Source organism: Cupressus sempervirens, chromosome 5, assembly GCF_028749045.1.
Source record: "Cupressus sempervirens isolate cs-2001-9-10 chromosome 5, ASM2874904v1, whole genome shotgun sequence".
NCBI classification, from domain to species: domain Eukaryota; kingdom Viridiplantae; phylum Streptophyta; class Pinopsida; order Cupressales; family Cupressaceae; genus Cupressus; species Cupressus sempervirens.
Genome location: NC_143122.1, coordinates 625,373,415 through 625,399,186, shown reverse-complemented (window position 1 = coordinate 625,399,186; position 25,772 = coordinate 625,373,415). Strand labels below are relative to the sequence as shown.

General features: G+C 36.1%; 1 protein-coding gene across 2 annotated transcripts; it reads left to right on the top strand.

The window, feature by feature from the left end:
* Window positions 1-4,703: 4,703 nt before the first annotated feature.
* On the top strand, window positions 4,704-25,320 carry LOC149557451 (uncharacterized). Of its 2 annotated transcripts, XR_016364881.1 has the most exons (3): window positions 4,704-5,750; window positions 24,445-24,648; window positions 24,755-25,320. XR_016364881.1 is itself a non-coding variant. In XM_089832108.1 (2 exons), exons 1-2 carry the CDS (start codon window positions 5,555-5,557, stop codon window positions 24,991-24,993), a joined length of 435 nt encoding a protein of 144 aa, XP_089688234.1. In that variant the 5' UTR covers window positions 4,715-5,554; the 3' UTR covers window positions 24,994-25,320. The 2 variants fall into 2 exon arrangements, 1 of the variants encoding a protein (XP_089688234.1); XM_089832108.1 differs by lacking the exon at window positions 24,445-24,648 and having other exon boundaries at window positions 4,715-5,750.
* The last annotated feature ends 452 nt before the right edge of the window (window positions 25,321-25,772 follow it).

Genomic DNA, 25,772 nt, shown 5'->3' with positions numbered 1-25,772 from the left:
ATATGCTTCATTCGCACATCTATATACTCCCTAAAGGTAATTGCAGCAGTAAAATTTGGACCTCTAGCTTCCCAATCTCTCCTCAGTTGGTCCTGTATATCAATGATTTGGGGCTCTGGTACGGGCCACTCTGGAGCTCTAGGAGGAAATGTGGGAATCATGGGCCTCGAACTCACTATCCTAGCTTGCTGGGGTGCATGACCGAAATTGTTCCCAACTTGTTCACCCCCATTATATGTCCCATCCTGATTATTCCCATTCTAATTGTTACCATTCTGATTATTACCATTCTGATTATTTCCTCCACCTACGTTAGCATTCAACCCCATCTGACGAGCCATCATCTGCATCATAAGCTCCAATCTCTGACTCTGTTCCTGTGCTCTTTGCTCTGCTGATCGCTGTCCCTGTGCTAAGGTGTCTAATAACTGTAAGAATCTTTCCTTTCCCTGATCTGGAATGGCATTCATTTTGTCAAACATTTTTCTCTCTATCTAGCTAATCCAAATTCCCAATAAGACCTCCACAGGATGGCAGGAAACCGCTCTGATACCATTGTAATAACCCCAATAGGTTATAACTTCTTTAAACACCAAAAAATCTTTATACTTCAATTATTTGACATTTCGTCAAACACTTTGCAAGCAAGCTCTGATACCACTGTAATAATCCTCCTCAAATCTGCTCTCAAAAATGCTGATGAAAGCTCAAAGAATTTCATCAAACAATTCACATGCAAGGGATGTATGACTGATATAGTATTTCAGTTGGCTTCAAATGGCTTTTTCTTCAATTTGCATCAATGAGAATCTTGTGCTAGAAGACTGGTTGTAGATGGCTATAATAATTTCCTTCAATGCTACCCTTTCTGCTTTGCCTTTTTCGAACTACTTTTTCGGCTTGCTTTTTCGGTCTTGCTTTTTCAGACTGCTTTTTCGTACCCGCTTTTTCAGCCTGCTTTTTCGGTTTCGCTTTTTTGGACTGCTTTTTCGTATCTACTTTTTCGGATTGCTACTATGTTGAATCTCAAGACCATATCTTTCAATGGCATCAAGATTTCCAGCTTGAAGGGATTTCGTCCTTCAAAGTATTGAGATATAATCTCCAGAAAATTCCCCAATTTCTTTGATATTTCCAAGCATGCATAAAAGAAGCTCTTCCATTTCTTTTATAGTGTTCTCACAAGAGCTCCATCCTTCGTTTTCTCAATGTGGGATAAAACATAACTCCTTTTATGTAACTTATGTCTCCAATTTGTTATAAAATAAAGGGGACTCTTCTAATTTAAATATTTCCCACAACTATAGTCTATGCATTAATAAAGTTAAATATTTAAATTTAACTTTATAAAATAGCTTTATCAATTCATAACAAATCTTATCAGTGATAAACAAGTCTTCTTGTCAATTTTAAACAATTACCATCGACATATTGTTGCCACTGGATGTCTGCCCATGCCCAAGATGACTTACTATAAATAGTAAGTATGCCCAAAATTGCCTCAAAACCCCTCAGAAAGACCTACAACTGAAACTATCTAGGCCAAATGGCCTCTAAGTCCCTTTAATGTCCTGGTTAGCCTACGGGACCATGGGGAAATAGGCTAACGACAACATCATGCTATGAATGCTAAAAAGGGGGACATTACACATATACTACCTTTTGGTATTTCTTTTTTTTTTAACATCTTCATATGACAATTTATTTGCATAAAATCTTTTTTGTTCATCCCTCTTAGCCCGCCAAATATCTAACTGACCACTAACTGAGGCTATCTGAGTGTTAATGGATTTGAGGGATGATGCCAATTGAGCCCTCATTGGATTGGTTTGTCCGGATTCTTTCAACCAAGCAAGGAGTCTTTCTAATTCAGTTTTGCCTCTCTCTATTTCATTTATTATATTTTCTTGTGTGCCTGGCGAAGCTCTTGCAATTGGTTCGGGTTGTGGAATTTGTTGTTCTTCTTGAGGAGGGTTTTGATTTTGAGGTTCTTGAGAGTTTTGTGGATTTTTCGGTTGATTATGGACATTTCCTGATAAAAAATCAATTGAAATCCAACTAAATAAACAAATCTAAATGAAATTTGTAAGAACCCTACAAAACAATATCAAAAACCAATAAAATAATATGGAAAACATATTAAACAACGCAAAGTTAAGTTTATATAACTTACCTTGTCATCGTGGGTGTGCTCGTTGTCTTGGATTTTGTCAGTGAGGAGGCATTTTGACAAATGGTGGTGAAATTTTGATGTCAAACCGTGTACGCACTGTTGGAGAGCCAAAAAACAAGATGAAAATGATGGGCTACGGATCTGCAACCCATCATATACCTTTTATGTCATCAGAATAGCGAAAAAAAACTTGTCATCTTTTTGGCACCACAACTCGGTGCATATGCCCATTGCAAACAATTTTTAGGCAAGACAGTGGCGACCCAACACAAATAAAATTTCATCATGCCTTACAAAACATATGCAATGCAGAACCATCCAAGGATGACTAGAAATTACGAATGACGTGCACAAACAAACACCTACCACCAAATGAGCAAGCAGACTTCAACCAAGCAATACATTTGTTTGTCCCAAATGAACTAGTTGGTTTACATAATAAACAAAAACTCAGATAACTAAATGTACCTATCGCACTCTATGTAGCTATAAATACACAAAACAAATATGTTAAAACTTATATAGATAACCAACTCTCACAAGAAGTTCTCCTATGTAAATTCCAGCGTGTCATGCTTACCACAAACCTATGGATACAAGCTGGTTCTGTTAATGTATCTCTTGGTGAAGTAAAGGATATTGTATATGCCCCATCCCCTAAGCCTCATGAGCTACCAACATATGTTACTGTCACATTTGATACCTACAATGGTCCACCATCGGATGTTAACAACCCAAAAACTATACCAATCCATCCAATTACCTAAAGCAACTGTACCCAACTACCACTAACCACTGCATGGGCTATTACCATACACAAATCAAAAGGCCTCACCCTAGAGCGTGCCACAATTGATATAGGTAGAACTAAAAGACAAGGCGTCACCTTTACAACCATCTCTAGGGTCAAATCCCTACAAGGCGTTCAATTGAACCTACCTTTTCTTTTGAGCACTTTTACAAAATGAAAAAAAACTCTACAATATTATGGGAAAGAAAGAAGAAGCTCGATTGTTCTCTCTCAGTTTGATATGATACTTTTTTGTATTCACTCCCTCTCTTCTATACACTTTTGCTTTCTTCAATTACCTAAACTAAGAATGTCATTTATTTGTTGAAAATTTTATCTACTTCTCTTTTACAGGTTCACTAGTTGCAACAAAGAGACAAAAAAGTCATTTTGACTTGTCCTACAGAAAATTAACTAATGTACTCCAAATATTTGCACAACTCAAATTTTGTGGAATATCCTACAAGTTTTTTACCCATAGAAAAACTTTGTATCATCAAATTTGACACACTTACTTTAATGTCCATACAATGCTTCTATCAAATATTATGCATGCTTATAATGACAATTTACAATTATATTATAAAATACTATTCAACTTTGCAATTACCTTTGTTGTTAAACACTTTTATCAAACATTATGCATGTGTCTAATATCAATTTACTATTATATTGTAAACTACTATTTAGGTTCTAAAATACCATTGTTGTTAAGAACTTTAGGACCATCCTAGCCATTATTGTTTCATGACAAAAAAATTTATATATCATAGAAAAATATGTTTAACCCTTTACTGATTTATGCAATCTCAAACAAGAGACACAATGCGTCAAAGTTCTTGCCAATAATTGGAGAAGGAAAATGGAGATTTATAGGTAGAAAGGAAGGGTATGAAGAAAGAGCTAAAAAAGATAATGATATGTTATTATATGGACAATTAAAGGTAGAATAATAGAGGGAGTTGAAGGGAATTTTAAAAATATTAATAATTATATTATTTTAAGAAATATATAAATAACAATAAGAATTATATTATATGAATGAACTAGTCATTTCTACCAATTCAGTTATAAGTTGAAATATTTGATTTAAAAAGAATAAATCATTGATTACTTAATTCAAACTACCAAAATATCTAATTAGTTTGAAAGGTAATAATAATTTTATAATTTTTAAAATGGTATAAACAAATTAGAATAAAATTGTAAAATAGTAGTCAATAAAATATAGTGTAAACTTAAAAAATAACATTTTACAAATAACAAAAATAAACATCAATGTAAAACTAATCAATATATTTAAAATAAAAAATAAAAAATATTTAACTCTATATTTATAAAAATAGATAGTGATAATTAATATTGATTAGACATTCATTTGTGAGGTGGAAGATAAAAATGATTATTTAAAAAAATTACTTGTTAGAAATTACAAACGGCAAAAATAAACATTAATGTAAAAAATTAAATTTTTTTCTCTACCAAAAATAATATGATCCAATAGAATGAATGAAAAATGTAATTTATAAAATAATAAAAAATTAAAAAAATATAAACATTTCTTCTAATCTTTTAATCTTTTAAATCCTTTGAGTTGATTGATAATTAAATTGAAAAATTGAATATAATGATTCCAATACTTTTCAGCCACAGACGGCCACTAACAATGGTACTACTCATAAAATACACTATTCTACCCTTGAACCTCTTACAGGTACATAAAACTTTTGTAAAGAGACTGTGGAAGCCAGATGTGCCAACTTTTTTCATCATTGGTTTGCAAACGACCTTCGCACGAATGAAGTGCAGTCGAAATTTCTCGAGAGCCATCACCTTCAAAACGTTTTGAAACTTCAGTTGTACTCTGCTGTTTCTGCAACTTTATTCAGATCGACAAAAAAAAAACAAATTCAGATCCAAAATTTCGGTTATCAGAGTTGTCAATCTGTGCAGAGCACAACGAGCCATGCCGAGGCTTTCTAAGGATAAGAAAAACGCGCGGAAGGCCAAAGCTGAGGCCTAGAAAGCGTCTGAGGCGAGCACTAAAGGTAACAATAATGATAATGCTGTTTCTACTTCGAATTCCTCTCCATGCGGCTCAAGCTCTCACCTTTTAGCGAGCGGAGGAGAAACGAGGTTTTTAGCGGCGGGAGAAAGCAACCATGAAAATGTGACCAAAAGTAATGCTTCTGAGGTAGTGCAGGACAATAGACCTGAAAAGAGTACGGCTGAACTTGGGAAGGAGAGATCAGATGGCGGGGAAAGGGGGCCGGGAGAACACAAACACCAGAAGCTAATTGAAGGTAATGTTTCTCCAGTGGTGCAGGACAAGGGATCTGAGAAGAGTACGGCTGAAATTGGGAAGGAGAGATCAGATGGCGGCGAGAGGGGGCCGGGAGAACACTAACACCAGAAGGTAACTGAAGTTAATGCTTTTATAGCGGTGCAAGATAAAAGAGCTGAGAGGAGTACGGCTGAAATAGCCAAGGATAGATCAGGTGGTGGAGAGAGGGGACCTTCGCGCAACTCTGGGGAAAAAGAAACCGTAAGCTTGCGGCCGTCGCAGCTAGAGTCGAAGCAGAAACAAAGGGATGAAAGTTCGAGCTTTGCTGGGAACAAGGGTTTTAGACAGGATTTTAATGGCAGAAATTCAACTGCATCGCAGAATTACGGAGGATACAATTCTAGACAAGGAGGGCAACCTGGGTATTATCAAAACCGCTCGAGTGGTCGGGGAGGATATGATGAAAGCGACAGCAAACGCATCGATGCCCTTGGAAGAGCCTTGTAAGGGGTTTTCATTTGTAACTTTTTCGTTCCGTTTTTCTTAAGAATCTTTGGCTTCATTTTGTACTGCGATAGTGATATGGTTTCATTAGATGGATGCATGCATGGCTGTATCCTTTAAATTCTCCTTTCTCTAAGATTTGGCTTCCTTTGCCCCGAGTGAGGGGTTTTCACTGCTAGAATTCAACAAGTGTTGACAGTTAATGCCAAATTTTACACAATTGGTCCATGATTTACGTTTTCTGGTTCGGCTTGGGGTTTTGCTTTGGAAATTAGAATGCATTTCTTCGCAATTGAGAGTGTCCTTCGTTTCGATTGCGTGTTCTCCTGATTCTGAGGTATCTTATGATTAAAAAGAAAATCTGCTGGGTGGTGACCTCAGATTGGATTCTGTACTTTCGTGATTCTGGGATTCCTGATCATCCCCTTTTCGTGGTTGAGGTTACATACCGAAATCATGGAGCCCTAGCTTGGCCCTGGGCTCTTCTCGGATGGGCTTATGATCGTCCTTGTTTTGGTCATGGTTACCTACAGAAATCATGGAGTTCTAGTTCCGGCATAGGGTCTTGTGAGAGGTGCCCACAGATTTAAGCATATTATCAGTGGGGAGTCCATTGGGTTGTAGGTTGTCTCAAGTTTCAATATGGAGTGGGATTTGAACCTCGGTTTCTCTCTTTCAAAAGCATCCCATTACCATTAAATGCTCTAAGTCTGGTATTTTTTGTTATTAATTGCTTCTATACACTGTCTTCCTCTTTCTTGTGGAGGTTCATCTAGTGCCGGGTTTCAGGAAGCTTTAAGTATAGCTTGAGGAAAGCTTGGGCCACATTCTTGAAAATAAATAAATGTGAAAGGTCCTTTACAGTTTCACAATGGCTGTTGTCCTTTGCATTGTTCACCGTGCTTATGCAACTGGGTATATTTTTCAGCATACGAGTAACCTAGACATACTTGAATGTACCCTATTAAGCTTGGGCTATACACTCAATATATATGGTAGCCACAATGTTAATGAAAAGTTTAGTAGAAGAGGATTAAAATATCTTAGAAAGTATATTTGAGCACAAACTTGAAATGGAGGACAGAAAGGATTTCTTTCTTAAAGTCAATATCAATAAGTTTCATAACCTGGGTCAATATGGGGTGCTCATCTGGAGAATTATCCTCTCGTTTGTGAATCGGTGACTGTTCTTTCTGAATTTCACCTATTCAATATTTTTAAACTGCTTTATCTGAATCCTCTTTTGGATGGATTCTTTTATTAATATCTTAGTGCTGTCTCATTGATCTGCTCTGGAGTTCAATTTTGCTCGTGCAAATTTACTTGGATTTTCCTCTGTTTTTTGGCAATCGTTTGCAAATGTACATTTTCTTCTGCTTCTTGTTATTTTGACTTTTATCCACATCATCTGTAAAGAACTTTCCATGATTTCACAAGAAGAGTGCTTTCCTCTGCTTCTCTAAGATTTCTTTTTTGGTCTCCAAACTTGTGTAGGCTGGAATTCAGAATTAACCTTTTTAGGAAGTCTCTGTGTTACCTTCCTGAAGGGTTACAATTGTTGGCTTCATTATCATTTTCTACACGCAAAACATCTTAATGGCAAACTCTTATTGTCAGTTTCTCATCTCTACAAACACAAAGATGACTTCATTTGACCAAGTTCAATTCTGATACACAGTTGAGCATAAAAGAAGAGTTGCTTGTTTCCGATTGAGTTATCCATTCTGATATTTGTACCCATAGCCTGTGATGTGTATTTGAGAATTTCTTCATTCCTTTATAATGGAGGCTTTTTGAGGGCGTAACCATATCAGTATATTCCAGTTGAACTGATCCTTCAGATTAAGAGTGGAGAACAAGACCTAATATGTGCAGACCCTAGTTTATAAAGAGCCATGATCCATTATAAAAAATGGCCTTTGTTATGTTGGGATTGCAACAACACTTGAAAGAAGCCTTCAATTGACAAGCTAAATGCTAGGCAAAAGGCTAGGGTCCAATTTTGACCCATCGAATACTTCTTCACTTCTAATGCTGGTCAAAAGCCCATAAACTTACACATGATGTCGCAATCAACCAAATATTGTACTGTTTTGTCTATGGCTTCATCTGGGTTTGGAATATTGTGTATTTCTTTTGTGATGTTCAATACCTTAATCTTGAGATTTAAATACCAAAGAATTGGTTACCCAAGTGGGGTAAATCCTCGATTTCCACTATGTATGTTTATCTATAAGCCACATTTAGAATCAGCCTTCGTTTTTTTATATAACCCTTGTGTTCTAGCCATAATTTGAAATCATGGATTCAAGAATTACTTAGAAGACTCAAAATTGTTAAAATTTATAGTCACCAAAAACTTCGCAATAACTTGCGTCTTTATATGACCCTTGTGTTTAGTCATAATTTAAACACTTAGACCCAAGAATTACTTAGAAGACTCAAAGTTGTTAAAATTTATGGAGTGAGCAAAAACTCAGCAATAACATGACATTTTTATCAAACATAAAAATATATAATAATGTTTATAAATATACTTTAAAACTCGTTTTTTTTTTTTAAATTGTAAACCATATTACTAGTATTTTGATTAGATATATTAAAAAAAAGATTCAATATACTTCATAGACCGAAAATAGAGTTCAATTTTTTAATACATGTAAACCTCCATTTTTAATATCAAGAAAAAATATAAATCTTAAGTTTCTTTGATGAATAAAGCTTGGAAAAGTTTAATGCCACACTCTAGGTTCCATGGAAATGAATGGTATGCAGTGAAACCCCTGCTTAACAATAGCTACAACAAAGAGCCTCATTAATAGGATCAAGGTGTGTATGCAATGAATCTACCCCTCATTATTAAAGTAATAATGTTACATTTAGCTTGTAATGCTCATTGTTACTAGTTTTGTTTCTTTCTAGTAAGTTTTGTTTCTCTGTTTTTTATATTAAATTAACCAAAACTAGGCAGCTAACCCTTAAAATTAAATAGTGGTAGTCCCAAACAACAGGCTACCAGCAACTAGATTAACAACACATCACACCCTTATACTTCAATATCAAAAAACAAAAAACCCCCGTAACTTGTCGATCATGACTATCATTAACTAGATTATAAATTTTTTTTAAACTAGAGTGTAGAGAGTGACTAGGTCAAAAGGGACACGTCAACTAGGTGGATTAATGGTGACGGGCTCCCCACGACGATTAAAAGCATGATTGAGATAGAAAGAATCCAAGGAAGGATGGGTAGTATAAAGAGTAATGATGAAAGGTAATGTTGTTAGTTCCACATATCACTTAATGAAAGCTAAGCACGGGTCAAATACTAGGAAACTTAAATTGGTGGCTTATTGGCACGCTTTCTGGGTGTTTTGTATTCGTAATTGCTCTGGTATTCCTGAGGACAAAAGAGAACTTGGTTTCAGTGAGAAATATCAAAGGTTTATTCTTCTCTCTTGGAGGTTGCAAAAAATCATCCCTACTCTTAAAAACACTATGGTGGGAGAAAGGCATCGCAGAGAGCCGGAGAATGAAGGGGCAAAATGGAAAAGGAGGTTGAAGGTTTGGGAGAAGCTGAGGGAAGGTGGCATTTCAAATTACATTGAGAAATTGCATGGTTGGAACCCTAAGCTGATTGAACTTATGGTCATGTCTTGGAGAGAAGGGAAAGTTAAGATTGACGGAAATTGATTTCCAAGTTAATGAAAGTGTTATTGCTGAGGTCACTAACTCCCCTTCCGAGGGCATCAAATTCTTTAGGGATAAGGAGGTTTCCCTTAATGCAATAAAAGACTTTGCCAAGAATGCCAAGGAGATGAAGGATTTGGCGAAGACGGGAGCGTACAATGAACCAACTTCAATTAAAAATATTTGGAGGTTCGTTCTTAGGGTGATCATCTCTTACATTACGCTGGACACAAGGTATGATAGAGTTTGTACCCATCACTTTGTCATCCTTAACCACTTCAAGCATGGCACTAAGATCTCCATTCCCTACTACCTCTTCTTCTCTATAAATAAGAATATCATGGGATATAAAAAGAAATCATATGCTAACTCTGCTTTCCATGAGGGCCTGTTATTACTGGTTTATGAGCACTTTAGGGCTCAAACCCGTGGTAGATCCATAGCCCATAAAGTGGAGTCCTCGAAGGATATGGAAAGCTCTTATCTCTTGTCTGATACTGAGGATAGTGTTGGGCTTCATTTGGATGATTAAGAGGAGGTAGCCAAGATTATAAAGGATTTGGGAAAAAACAAGGAGAAAAGTGAACCCAAAAAGAATATCATCAAGGTTGGGAAAGGTTCGGCGGGTAAAATTATTAAGTCTGAGGTAAATTTTGTTGAGGACTATAATGAAGAGGATAAGGGAATGGACATGGAGGAGGAGAACAATGTGAAAGAGGAGGTTACTAGCAAGGTTCTTGTTCATAGGAAGGTGGAAAACCTAACCAAGAGGAGAAGGGGCAACGTTATGGACGCAGATCAAGATTCTAGTAAGGGTGGGAGGCCCCTCTCCATGCCCATGAGGAGAGAAATGAGGATTATGGCACAGAAATAACCACCTGTACTTTCGGCTCTAAGGGCAAAAAAATAGTCTAGAGAAACTTTGAAACTCAGATTGTGAAAATGGGCATTGTGAGAGAAACTATCTAGCTCAAGGACTTGGAGGGCAGTGATGGTAGAATTCGTCTAGAGGAACTTATTGATCCGGCAATGGTGATTCACAATGACAATGCTAGGGAGGTGGAGATGAATCTCCTCAATAATGCCCAGAACAGCATGGTGGACAACTTTCGGTCTATCAAGTGGATTTTTCATGAAACTAAGGAGATAAAGAATAGGTTGCAAGGTCTGGAAAGGAAGGAAGGGGAAGATGGGACTGACAGAATCAACAAATTGGATAACAGGGTGTTTGAGGTGGAAAAAAGAATGGATAGAATGGAGAGCTCTCTCCACAACACTACAAACTGGAGCTTCAATATTATCAAAGCCTTAACTAATAATATCAAACAGTTGCATACTACGATGGAGGTTAGCACATCAGTCAAAAATGACATGGAAAATGAGGACAACAGGGTTTTAAAAGATGATGTTAACCCCCTTGGTGAGAGCCTGAGCAACAAAACGAGATCAAACAAGAAGAAGAGGGACAGGGATGACTCTCCTGATAACATACAGTTGATGAGTGAAACGACAAAGACAATGGAAATGCTAGAGCTCAAGGCTGCTAAGCTGGTGAAAAATACGGCGCCCTGATTGGTTCCCTTGGCTTTTCTATTTTTCCTATAGTTTTTTGTTTGCTAGGCTAGCCTGCTCTTTCAGAGGTTTTGTTTTATTCTGTCAAGTTCTCCTAGCCTTCTATGGCTTGTTGTTTCTTGTTGTTTTACTTCATGCTCCAAACTTAATGTTGGTATCTTTTGTTTATTGTTGGGTTTCAAGCACCTATTAAAACATGTTTTACTTAATCAAAAACTATACCAACTAAACATATCTAAAGCATAATGTCTTAAACATAATAAAATGAAGGCCATATATGGCTAGTTTAGAGTATAACAAATTAGAACATACTAGCAAAAACAAATCATCAAAATTAAAACATAAAAAACTAAAGGCCTAACTTTTGGCCTTTTCCTTTCCTTTCCTAGCCAGCAACACCTTCGCCCAATTGTCTGGGAGGAAACAATATCGTTATTTTGAATCCTTCATACCAATGCATTCTTCCTCCTCTTATAGGAGTAAGTAGAGAGTGGTCAACGTCGTCTCCATAACCTTCATGGCGAATTGTGACACGATCTTGAAACTCTCATCTAAGGTAGAGAAATGGGCTTTGAGTTCTTCCATCCCATGGTTGGTTTCTTCCACAGTACTAGATAGGCCTTGGCAATTAACACATTATTTCCATTTCAGAATATCATTGTCCAGAACCTGCAACACAATAAGGTTAGGAAAAACCTTATCTTTTCCATTTTTATCAATCCTGTCAAGAGAGGTGGCACTCATCGAAGATGTGTCCATGGTAGTTTGGGTGCTCAGGTGAGGAGCAAGGGTAAAATCAAAGGTCTTCATAAGAAAGCTTGCCGAGACATGAGTGGGGACTCTTCTCACCTCCTCTTTCTTTTTAGTATTCTCCTCGTTTGATTCTGAGGTCTCCTCCTCAAATCCTCTTCCTCCTCTTTTGTGCCACTATTCTCCTTCCTATATTTCTCCTTCTTCCTTGGTTTTTTCTTTTCACTCTCTCCAAAACTCGACACTTCCTCATCCATACCTAAATTCCTATTTGTCATTTGTTTTTGCCTGGCTTGGCTCTTGGCAAGTCTTCCCGACCTACTGTTAATGTTGTAGCTTCAATTGGATTGATTTAACCATGAGATTCATTAGCATGATTGATTATTATGATTAATATTCATTAGATAATTTGTGTGTGTGTGTGTGTGTGTGTGTAATCTTATAATAACTATTGTCTAATTGTTAATCTTAATATGTCTCTTCTTGTCTTAAACCATTTATAAATGCAAGAAGTCGCTACACTTGAAAAACACATACCATAGAGGCAGTGTTATTACATGTGCAACAATCCCGAAAAACCAACATCTACGACCACCCTAATCTCTTCCTCTAATTCCACCCAATCAATCTCGGTAGATTTTTCAACTTTGGGTTTTTTGCTAGTAACTTGGGTTCCTCCAAGTAAATTTTTATGTTTTTTGGAATTTCCAAAGGGGGTAGAAGAGTGTTAAAGAAATGGTAGCGTCAGTCAGAATTCAAGGATTGTTCTAATAAATCTGTATACATATGTACGTGTATGTATACTAGTTCATAGTACACACTCTTATAAATGCATACACATTCATACATACTCATAATTATTATTGCCATCAACGAAATAGCTTTTGAAATTGACCAAATTATCATCATTAAACTAAGTATAAATTCAAAAGCATTCATTCTCTTGGATCATGTTCAGTCAAGAAAACAAATCGTGGTTATGATAGTTTATTCCCAATCAAAATTTGCATATGATTAGTTTAAACTAATTAGGATCGGGTTCCTTATAAATTCTCTTTAATATCTAATCGTGTCTCTTAATGAAGAGACATATGGTGAATAGACTTGACCGTCTATGATCATGTCGCTTGGAGCAAATATAAGATAAGGATCCAAACAAGAGATATGATCATCAAAATCAATAAATGATTATATCTCTTCAAATTAGGACTAGAGTACAATGATTGAATAAACGTTGGTTCATATTTAGACCTCTGAATTTGTATTTAGTATTTTTCAATATTGATTCAACATTTTGAACATGGTATCAGAGCCTCATTCTTTCTTTAAAGCCTAACAGCTTGAAGGTATATCTTCAGGACCAATCTAAGGAAGATCCTATCGGACTATTTTTGAAGCCCTGAAAATTTGTGTTATTATAAATATTGTGCAAACAAAGTTTATTTTAATTCAGGCCACATATTTTAGTAGTGACATTTACCTATGATTTGAGTTTCATAACAATCCACACACACCTTAAGAAGATAATACAAAGGTAGAACCGATTCTGGAAATAAAAATTTGAATACTCTTTGCATTAATGACAGGAATATATCTTTTGTTGGAATTTATGATGATTATGTTGCTAGCATATGGAAACAATAAAAGTAATAAAATGTTCTCCAACGATGATAAATGTCATATTTGCTTGCCAACAACAATCTAAATTAGAATGGCTTTGGTATATATTTCTTGGAGACCATATATCTACAGATAAAATTTTCTATCAAAGTTTTTTGATAGATTTGAATGAAGTAAGGTTAATAAATGTCAAAGAATTTGATGACTTGGTGGATCCCATGCCACCCTTTACCGTAAGTTTGCAAATAAAGACAAATCTGTCAGGCTAGGAAGTTTCTTTACTATATATGTTTGGAGTTGTTATCTGGAGTTGTTATATATATATATATATATATATATATATATATATATATATGTGATGACTTGGTGGATCCCATGCCACCCTTTACCGTAAGTTTGCAAATAAAGACAAATCTGTCAGGCTAGGAAGTTTCTTTACTATATATGTTTGGAGTTGTTATCTGGAGTTGTTAGATATATATATATATATATATATATATATATATATATATATATATATATATATATATATATATATATATATATATATATATACAACCTTGATGTCTTTAAGGACCCAAGTTTGAGAATACATTTTAAAGCGGGCTTCGATTAATTTAACCCCAACCGCTCATTTGAATTGTTCTTAGTATAAGGGTGAGTATGTAGACGACTTGGGTTGAGTATTATGTGTTTAATGAGTTTTTTAATATACATTATTCGGCTATCAGGAGTGTTTAAATTAACTAATGATACAAATGGTATATCCTCGATGGAAGTTGAAACTGAACAAATCTATATATTTTGTCTCATTCGATTGAGATTGTGAACTAACAATGAAAATTGTTTAAATCTTCAGCTAAAGAAGTATGGAATTCAAAGAAATTGAATTGAGTTGTACATTTTGAAGTTCGTTTATGGAGTGTTTGAGATACTAAATTTGAAAGGTGAAGAGCAAGGTTGAATTGATGTGATATGCATAATCGACAAATAACTTTCAGTGAGTCAAAATTTGGAGATTTGTCACAATATTAGAGAGAAGAGATATTTCTTTGGAGTAATTTGAAATAGTAGCAAGATTTTAATTTGTGCTTCTAATAATTAATCCAATGTTCCATCACCTAGATTGATTGAGCAAGTGCTCAAGTTGAAAGAGTTGTTGCTCCTTAGGATTGAAGCCCTTAAACTTATGCAAGCTTCATCTACTCATAGGATCAACCATATGCATGGATAAGAAGATAAGACTTAGCCATAGAACTAACTCATTAGAGGAAAATTTATTCACATGAGGCATTATTAGTCAAAACTATTATCACAAAGTGTGATTCCATAGTTTAAATTGGTGAGAAAGGAGACTTCTCTTGACTAGTGCAAGCTTAGCTATCTGTAGTTATTGACATTCTCATGGATGTTGGGCTTTTAGTTGTTGAAATAACACTCATATCAAAGTGAAAAATTACATGAGGTTGTCATGTTCTGAGCTATACCTTTCTACTCCTAAGGAATTTGATACATATATTGTTTGAGAAAGACACAGTAATTTGTTGTTGAGAAAGATTACATAGAAATTTGAGGATGCGAAATGTTTGAAGCTTGGAATTTGATTTGAGTGCAAATAAGGTGTTTAACTTTGTTTTGGAAATTGATACTTGAGCCTACCCCTTACTTGAGAAGGTGGCTTCGGTCCTAGTGGGACTCTTGTTCATGCAGAAAATTTAGTTATCTATGACAACTTGGGTCACCTAAATGTTTGTATCAAAAGGAAGCCAAATCGGCATGAATGCCTAATGTATCCAATTGAGGGGGTAAATTTACAATTTATCACATTCACTCATTATGGATGAGCCAAGTACATTTGTGTATGGGAAGTTGCTCTTGTGAACAATATTTTGATTAAGTAAAAACAAGTTTTGAAAGGTACCTGAAACCTTGTACAAAAAGATAAGAAAGATATAACAATGAGGAACATAAAACAACTGTGGAAAACTACCTGACAAACTAGAGGGACAGAACCAAGTTCCCTACAAGAGGGCAAACAACCCAAGAAACCACAGACTATCAAAATTTACATTTTGGTCTCAACTTTTGAGAGTGTGAAGACATATCAAATGAGGGTTTGGTGGACTTTCCTTTTTTTCCTGTAACTAATGTCCAACCATCCTCCACCTTCCCAACAACCTTCTGCCAATCCCCACTAACCCACAAAACCCCCTCTACAGGAGAAGCATCGGCAGCAGAGTTTTGGTCCGAGTGAGTGGCAGAAAAAGGGACAATATCAACATTCTGACTCAAATCCACCAAAGGGACAGCAATGTTGTGATTATTAAAACTAATAAATGATGTGCTTGATGACGAGTCCTTTGGAATATGATATTTTCATGATTGGAGTATATGAGTAGGACTTGTCTCCATCACAAAAGGAGCATCTTAAGGATCTATATTTGTTGATATTGATTCAAAGGGAGTATACCGTGATGAGATGGTTTCTCTAACTTTCAATTGAGGTACATGATCACTGAAGAACAATCGGTCAACATTCTCACCAAGCCTCATGCTTGAAGAGAAATTTTGTGTACTTTTGGGACAAGCTTGAGATGTTGGTGAATGAAGCCTTCGCTGAAAAGGAGCTTCAACATCAATGATCTATTATTTGTATCCTTTCATATTCTTTCTTTTGAGGGAGAAGTTTGAGATGAAAGTCATTATTTTCACCCTATGGATTGAGCCATAATGGATCCACCCTTTGATACGGTTCAAGGTGAATGTCATGTATATGATGACATGCCAACACCATGTGAGAGAATCCATGTTAACTCTGTGTAAAATCTTTTATTTTCATGTGTATGACTCTATGACTTTATGCCTCCCTCCTATGTGCATTAATGAAAGGTGACAATCTTTTTGATTATGTGTACTTTTATTCAACATTGTAAGGTCATGAGTTTACAATGTTCATTATCATGGCAAATATCATGTTGACTTGATATTCATGGAAATGTCTTGATAGTTAATATCTCTTGGATTTATTGATGGATATCATGTTGACTTGATATCGTAAGGTGACGAGTTTACAATGTTCATTATCATGACGAATATCATGTTGACTTGATATTTATGGAAATGTCTTGATAGTGAATATCTCTTGGATTTATTGATGGATATCATGTTGACTTGATATTGGTTGTGTATCCATATGTTCTTAATGAGGTATTCATGGTGGATATTATGTGACGTAATATTTGTGGACATGCCATGATATGTTATGGTAGACATCATGCGACATGATGTCAATGTACATGCCATAACAAGAATATACAAATGTCACGTGACTTGATATTTTGTATACTCCTTGATATCATTTGTTAGGTGATGTCTAAACTAGTTCATACTCGGTCATCATCCCTAGTTAAGAGGGAGTGTTAAAGAACTAGTAGCGTATGTAAAAATTAAGGACTGTTATGATAAATCTGTATATATATGTGCATGTATGTATAAATCTTTATTCATATGAACTAGTATACATGCATACACATACATACATAATCAAAATTGTTATTGCCATCAACGAAATAGCTCTTGAAACTGACCAAATTATCATCATTAAACTAAGTATAAGTTCTGAAGCATTCATTCTCTTGGATCATGTTCAATCAAGCAAACAAATTGTGGTTATGATTGTTTATTCTAGATCAAAGTTTGCATATGATTAGTTTAACCTAATCACACTTGATTAGGATAGGGTTCCTTAATAAATGCTCTTTAATATCGAATCGTGTCTCTTCATGAAGAGATGTACTTGATCGTCTATGGTTGTTTCCCTTGGAGCAAATATAAGATAAGGATCCAAACAAGAGATATAACCATCAAAGTCAATAAATGATTATATCTCTTTACATTAGAACTATGGTACAGTGATCAAATAAACACTAGTTCAAATTCAGAGCCATGAATTTGTATTCAATATTTTTCAATATTGATTCAACATTTTGAGCAAAGATGGGAAGGCTGAGGGGTGGGGGCCCTGGAACTACTCCAACCACCAAATCTAGGGGGATTTTGTGGCCCTGATTATTATCTTAAGCAACACGCCTAGGCAAGCAAAGGGCAAGATGAAAGTTGTAAAGTCGGAGAGTGAGCCCTTGATGGAGAATGATGGAATTTTCACCTTTCTTTTTTCTCTCCCCAACTTCCATAATAGTAGGTTTTAGGTCATGGCGGAGTAAAAAGGGAATAGATATAATATCACGATTATGAAAGTGATTCAATAAAGGGAAATGGAAAAAATAGGTAACCCTAAATCTTCCTTCTAAAGTTAGGTACTACATTATTACCAGACATACCTCATTCCAGGGTTCAGGAAGCTTGTCCTAGCTGAAACCCCCTCTGTATCTAACAGGTTCTTAATCTTCCTTGAAGAATCTTTTCAAGCTTATTTCATCTAAAATCTTCGTCACTTGCTATCATTTTCCTCACTCCATGGAAAGCCCTGTAGGTATAGCTATTATTTTCTCATTCACTTGAAACAAAATGTCATTAATTGCCACCCTTCTACTAGTCCTTGAATTCACAAACTACAAGGAGCACTTTTCATCATATCTTGTCATGGCTTCTATGAAAGGAACTAGGCCTCTCTCCAACAACAACCAAGATTTTGATAGCAATTATTTCCTTTCTCTATTTCAATTCTTGATCATTTTCTTTTTGTGAAGATATCCCTATGTTTCTCCATTTAAGGAGTTTTTGTCTTCTTATTTATTACATATTGTTAAGTCTCATTATGTGTGTTTCTCCAATTAAGGACTTTTACTCTCCTTATTTGTCAGAAATTGTTAAGTCTCTTTATGTAAAGTACTCAAAGCCACATAATATATAATTCCAAAATAGTGCAAAACTTCCAAGTCAATATGAAATTATATTGCTTAAAGAACAAGTTTTACAAAAGTTCTCATACATGGGATGATATAACATAACTAGTACACCAAATTGACCAATTTATCAATTACATCAAATAATAATGATACAAGTAGACCATCAAAGGGTTAGTCCATTATGTGAAACATAAAGTGACACTACACATCATTCCCACCTCCTTAGCCTTTGACTACTCTCCACTTGCTAGGCTCAGATAGGAATAGGTGCTTTTCCTATCTAGCCTTAGAGTGGTTAGCTCCTTGGAGTTTTTTGCTCCCTCGTTGCTCAACGTGAAAGGTTGAGTGTCTAACCCTGCATCGAAGAATCTAGCAAACTAGAATCTGGAGGTTGGATGGAATCTGGTGCAACATTGTGTCCTATCTAACATTTCATACAACAATGTAGCATCTATAGAGTGATATGGCATGGAGTAATCACCATAACATTCAACAATAGGTTTAGCCAAAGCATAATTAAGGCAATTCTTTGGTAGATAGGTTAGGAAAATCAAAATGCCTATCCTTCCTTGCTACTGCATATTTGAGACATGTACATAATATAAAAACATACATAAATATAAAAGAGAAGGGAAAAAAAATACATCAATTCCTCTATTTCTATTTCTAAGAAAGTTATGCATAAAAGATAATGTTTTAGGACCAAAATAGGCATATCTCTCTTCTACTAACTACAATATAATACCTTTTCATTCACTTTTTAAAATATGAATAATTTCAAATCAATATAATCAATATAATGTACATATAACTTATAAGTTGACAAATATGCATGTATATAACAAGGATTTAATTTAAAAACAATGAAATTCACAATGCTAAATAAATTTTTATATAAAATAAAATTATTTTTTAATAACTTCCTACTAAGTACTAACAATCAAGCTTAACCAAATAAAACTAACCCTATGTCATATAAAATCTCATCTTTCTAATTCTATGAGCTTTAAGGGTTCCCCCTTTTTAATCTGAATTTCTCAAGCTAGTAAATTAATCCATTCCTTAGTTTAATTCTTTCCCAAAATTCCTACACATGAGGCTCATAAAAGAGGGCAGCAACTATCCTCCAGACATAATGCACCAAAAGTCTTTAACTTCTTTTTTTCTAGATCTCCAAAAATACAGTGATTTTTTCTCAATTTTTTTTGTTGTTTTCGATTACAAAACATGCAAATCATGAAGAACAAATGACGAAAATTTCAAGAAAATCTGTTGTGTTTTTTATTTTTTTATTTTTGGTCAAAGGTGCATTTTGTTTGGAGGATAGCCGCGTCCATAAAAGTGCTTAAGTTCTTATACAAAGCATATGGGTAAAGCACTTCCATTAAATGTATGAGAACCATTTCCATATTTTTTATAGAGGGCTATGATGTCAATTAGATATATAAAAAAATTAAGTTTGTGACTACACATCAAGGTGCACCCCTATTTACTAACCCAACCAATGCATGGATTAAAATTGAATGTATACTTGCATTGTTTTCTCATTATTATGTTTTTGAACTGTTATGTATTGAGTTAACAAGCAAATTCATTGCCAAAAGTATGGAATATCTAAAAATGGAGAGCCTTATGGTGTAGATGAGAATTTTTTTTATTGCCATCCAAGTTTCTAGAGGATTAGAATTTACTTATTCCAATCTTTTCCTAAATTTGAATTAACTTTGACCTATTCCTTTTCTATTGGTCATTTAAATTTACTAGTAGAACAACAATAAGGAGACACGTGCTACTTGTTTTCAATGCAATTCTTTATGATGTTGGTGCATAGTTACACAACACTGGGAGATTGGGGGACAACATAATGGGGGAACAAGTTTCTTGGATGGGGGAATAGAGGGGCCTTAATTTGGGGACGATGACAGGGGATGGGAAGGGTTGTATATACTATACAATGGTACTTAAAATGCTAGTTATGAAAAGATTTATTGCTTTATAAGATATAAACATGTAAGAGTAAATACTTGAGCATTGCATTTATTGGAACATCAAATATTGAACATAAATAGTCAACATTGGGACACCCCCCCATCCCTGGCGGAGGTGGTGGAATCTAGTGGTATTGCTAAGGACGAGGGAATAGAGTCCCCAAGTCCTTGGTGCGTCCCTGTCTTTGGGGCATGGGGCAAAAAGGGGTGGGCAGGCATCCTCGTGCATCCTCGTGTTACTATGTGTTGGTGATATAGCTAGGTAATGTGTTAGGTATATTTTGCAAGGTAAGGAAATTAGTGCTGGAGCATGTGACTCTTTTAAGTGCATAAGCTCCTTAACATTAGTGTGCATTCTCATGATATTCAAGCCTCACATGATTGTAAATATATTTTAAAATATTTCTTGCATCCTCTAGTATATGATTTTCTTGGCTTAATTTCAGTATCTCATCAAAGAGAAGCTCAAGGCAGTGGGCACTACAAGGATTGCAAAACAATGTTTGTCTCTAGTAGTTCCAATGAGACAACTTAAATGCACCCGTTCCTAGTGTTTTTCATTTTAAGTATATTATATTTACACTCTTAATAGGGTGAATTCTTGTGGGATCATAGATGACACTTTTCATTAGCTACCACATATGTACATGCATTGTTTATTTTTGATCTAGATAAAATTACCGACTCTGCCCTAAATCACCACAGCATCCAACAAGCTACTCATGGCTATACTATTTTTTACTTTATTGGAGTAATTGACAGACTCTAAGAGATCAGCTATAAACTATACTTGAGAAGCCATAAAAAATGTAAGAAGTGTCTTGTACTTGGTATCTTTCCACCCTTTAGATAAAGTGTTGTAGACATTTCTTTTTCAAAATCTATTTTTTCCCCTCTTGTACATATTTTGAAGCTCATCCTCCAATAATGGGACCCTCAATTCATAATTGTTTGGGACCTTGAACCCCTTGCTTGCCATGGTCAATTTAGCAACCATATGCTTCCAAAATGTTCTAGAAAGAACATTCAAGTGAATACTCTTGTTGCACTAAAGTTTTAGCACAAATGTATGTTTAGGTAAACACTTTTGTAGTTTATTTGATGTATGAAACCATTGCATAGAGTATTGAGCAGAATCTATTGATGAATTTTGCAGAAATTTAAAATAAACTCATCTAGTCAATTTCATATTCATTGTTCAAGATACAATATAGACTAGAGTTTGACTACAAACTTGGAAAGTACTTTGCGTTCTTGTCGCACTCTGTTGATTTCATTAGTATTCGACACTCCTATAGATGTTTACTTGGCTATAAGAAGTGTTCCTTCATCTCTTCCCAGTGTTGTTGCCTTTGTGACACTTTATCCTGCAATCCGAAGCTCTTTTGGCATATTTTGCTCCCCCACCGTCCACCTTCGACCTTTTCTCCCTCACCACCCATGTCTCCTCTCTACGATATCCCTGGTCAGCCTCCTCTCCTCTTTACCCTACCTCCCAGCTACAACCTCTTCACCCCCTCCATCATTCATGAGGCCATCAGATTCATGAGCACCAATATACATGCAGATGAGGAGGGTTTTTAGGTTGAGCTCCTCAAACTCGGCACTCCTATCCTGGTTTCCTTTCTTCCTGCACTCTTTAGTAGTGTTGTTTGCACCAGTTTCCCCGACTCATGGTCGAGGCACATCATCTATCTGATTCACAAGATCGGCTTGACTTTAGATCTAGGGAACTACAAAACTATCATGATTGGGCACACCTTTGCTAAGCTCTATGCTACAGCTTTGAATATTATTCTTTCTAGCGAGCTTGACAAGATAACGTATAGGGCTAGAGGTTAGGTTGGTTTTCGAGTTGATTACCAGATCATAGACCATATTTTTTCATTGCAGGCCATCATCGAGGAGGCTTGCCATCGCTCTGAGAAAATATATATTGCTTCATGGACTTTCGTAAAGCCTTTGATACTGTCTCGCGGGTTGCCTTTTTCCATAGATTGAGAGACATCGGTATTTTAGAGACTTTGTTGACTGCCATTATGAGATTATATGAGAGTGTTACTAGTGATTCAGGACACTAGAGGGTTTCTCAGCCCCTATTCAAAGCACTATTGGGGTGAATCAAGGCTACCCTCTTTCCCCTACCTTGTTTGGTATCTATATCAATGAGCTAGAGACCTTCCTCAGAGATTCCTCACTCCCTATGGATGGTTACTACCTACATCAGGTCTTGATCTCCATTCTCTTGTTCGTTGATGATGTGATCCTTCTAGCCTCCTCTCCAGAGAGTCTTCAAAGACTTCTCAATGGCTTGGCCTCCTTTTGTGACCTTTGTTAGCTCTCAGTGAACCTAAGCAAGACTCGGTTATGATATTCAACTGCCTAAAGACCTCTCATCTGCACTTCTACTTCCAAGGTCATGAGATTGAGATCACCAGTTCATACGTGTACCTTGGGGTCAAGTTCTTTGGACCTTGCTCTAGTTTGAGACCTGCTATCTAGCCTGGGGCTAGTAAGGGTATGGGATCCCTTTCTATGCTCAAGAGACAGTGCTTCAGACATCACTTCCAAGACACTTCGTCCAAGTTGTCCCTCTTAGATACCTCGGTCCAGCCGACGGTTCTTTATAGCTTTGTGGTTTGGGGACCCTCCTTGACTCGAATTGAGCTTCCATCGAGCCTGTCCAAACCCTTTTTCTTCGGCATATTATCAGATGTCATCGGTTCACCCATCACAACATTATTTTGGCCTAGTTTGGGGCCCATCCCTTTAGGGTAGCTGCCATTTTCAACCTAATTTGGTTTCTTCATCGTCTTTGTGCTTTTGCTGACTTTGCTAGTGACTGATGTAGATACTCTTGCTTGGCTTACTGCTCCTCTGTCTTTGTGGCGGAGTCCGATATGACCTCTCGGGCTAGTTGTTGGTTTGCACAGGCTTTGTCTTTGTTGGGTTCAATTGGGATAGATATTGACCACCTCCCTCCCTTCTAGTTCTCTCTCAATGTTGCACACCTCCTCCCCTCTCAGCAGGAGTTGAACCAGCATGTAAGACTCGATATTTATAGACAGTATATCTCTACGACTTGGTGTAACTCGGCTTTTAAGTTATGCCCAAAGATGGCCTTTTACGTAGAACACTTTTTCATTATCAAAGACAGTATCATTGTGCCCCCTAGTTACTTATCTCAACGTTGGTGTCATGCCTTACGCATCTCTCTGGGTTCCTTTATGGTTGGATCCCACTAGCTTCGGATTTAGACTGATCACCACATGGGCAGAGAGGACCGGACCTATCACTTGTGTAACTTAGGCATGACTAAGACGTAGATCCATTTCATCTTTCACTGCCCTACCTACTACAAGATTTGTGGGAGATTCTATTGCTTATTTAGGGAGTTTAGCTCCCTTGTGACCACCTTCATTTACACAAACCAGAGATGCCTCACACTGTACCTCAGAGAGACTATGCAGCTCTATGATCACACATTACAGATTTTATTCTCCGGACCTCGGTTGAGCTCATCATTGATTTCTTCTCTCCTTCGTCTCCTACATGTGGGACAAAGCGACATTCCAGTGCCACCATCACTAGTCACTCTAGATCTGTGAGACCTCATAGTGGTTATAGTCGTTAGCGACACCCTATCAACTCTTCTCGACAGTGGTTTAGGGCTTTTGCTTGCCCTAGTTTGTACCCTTTGGTGCTTGGCTTCTTTCTTCTAAGGAAGGACCCTTAGTCCTTGCCTTGTTCTTGTGCTCCTAATTGCTTCTTGTTTCTCTTGCTTTTCCTATTTTATTTCTTTTCTTGGCACCATTTGGTGCCCTAGCTACTAGCAGTCTTTTATCTTGTTCGCTTTTGAGTCCCTCAGGCCTTTGTGGTCTCTCATTGGACATTAATAAATTTATCTTATCTTATCTTATGCTTTCCTCACTAGTTAATGTGCATTTAAAGTAGTAGTGATATTTTATGAACACTCACTATCCTCTTGCAACAATAAGATATAAGGCTTTCATTCCTTTTGCCCTTTCTAGATCATATTTGGTTGTTTGCTATAAAAAGGCAATAATGGATTAGTGATAATTGATAACACATTAAATTAAGAACATAGAGGAGATTTTTTTTTTAAATGTATTTTTTCTTTTTATTCAAAGTTATAACTCACACAATCATTGACACACTTACCCCTCACGGTGGGGAATGAGCAGAGGAGAGAGGGGATGATAATGATGCAGTGCTTGAGAGAGCTATGTCCCAAGTATGCATATGACCTTTACTACCCTCTTTGGTTGGGGCACGGAGTCATCATGAGGATAGGCAGCCAAGTGGGGTTGTTGCCACCATGTCCCCAACCACATTCTCAAAGGCTCCTACCACTTTGGTTGATCCTAATTGGCAAGAGGGAGATCTAGGTGAGAAGCTATGTAAATAAAAATTGATATATAAGTTGTATTTTTAGTTTTGATTTAGCTATAAATGGTGGTATGTTTGATTCCATGCTATCCTACTTTCTTGCAGTTGGCACACAGGGATGGCGTGACTTTGTGAGCAATGTCATAACATGGATGGTCACTTCCACATGCACACAAAGACCAGTGTATGGCAGTCATGGACTACAACATAATGTAGGTAGACACAAAGATATTTTTGAGGTCATGGCACAACTGAGAGCAGAGCTAGAGGCTCTACGAGCTGAGGTGGAGCAATTATGGAGGAGCAATTGCATCATGAGAATTTTGAGCTCAAGTAAGAGGTGATGAGGCTTGGAAGTATTATTGAGGGGATGGAGATGATGTGTGGCTCTAGGAGTCACTCATGATCCATGCCATCTCATTAGCATTCATCTATATTTTGCAAGCCATCATCTATAGGGTGATGAGATGAGTTATGATTGTACATGACATTTTGTTTTAGTGGTGATTTTGTATGTGTACATTTTATTGGAAACCATTGTGTGCATACTTGTGTATCTCCACACATGATGATCGTCTTGAGATGCTATGCATAGTTGTTACATGTCATTTATTGTATAACATTATTGTTTATTGCTTTGATTAAATGTAACAAAAGACCTTTGTAAATTATTATGATGAACATGTATGCTGTAAATTATTGTGATGAACATGTATGCCTAATTTAATGACACTGTGATTGATTATAAAATTCATGTAGATTGCTTAATAAATGCTACAATGATTAAAGGTAAACTATTATGATGAGTATATATGCCTAATTAAATGAAACTATGATTGATTACACAATCTAAGTATATTGCTTAATAATTGTTGCAATGATTAAAGATAAATTTAGTGAACATGTTTGCCTAATTTAATAAAATTGTGGTTGATTACACAACCCATGTAGATTGCTTAATAAATGCTATAATGATTAGAGCGAAACATGCCTGATTATATTAAACAACTTGATAAGTGTTCTAGTAAAGATAACACTTGATAATCTGTACTCTTTTTTAAGTCAATCTAACTAAATGGTTTTGTAATTAAAAACAACATGATCGAACACAAAAATATTGAAC

What these genes read in the sequence shown, in the direction of transcription:
- LOC149557451 (XM_089832108.1), top strand. Translation starts at nt 5,555, where the DNA reads ATGAAAGTTCGAGCTTTGCTGGGAACAAGGGTTTTAGACAGGATTTTA. An exon ending in GATGCCCTTGGAAGAGCCTT is followed by an intron (nt 5,751 to 24,754) that starts GTAAGGGGTTTT and finishes ACTTTCTTGCAG; the next exon opens with TTGGCACACAGGGATGGCGT.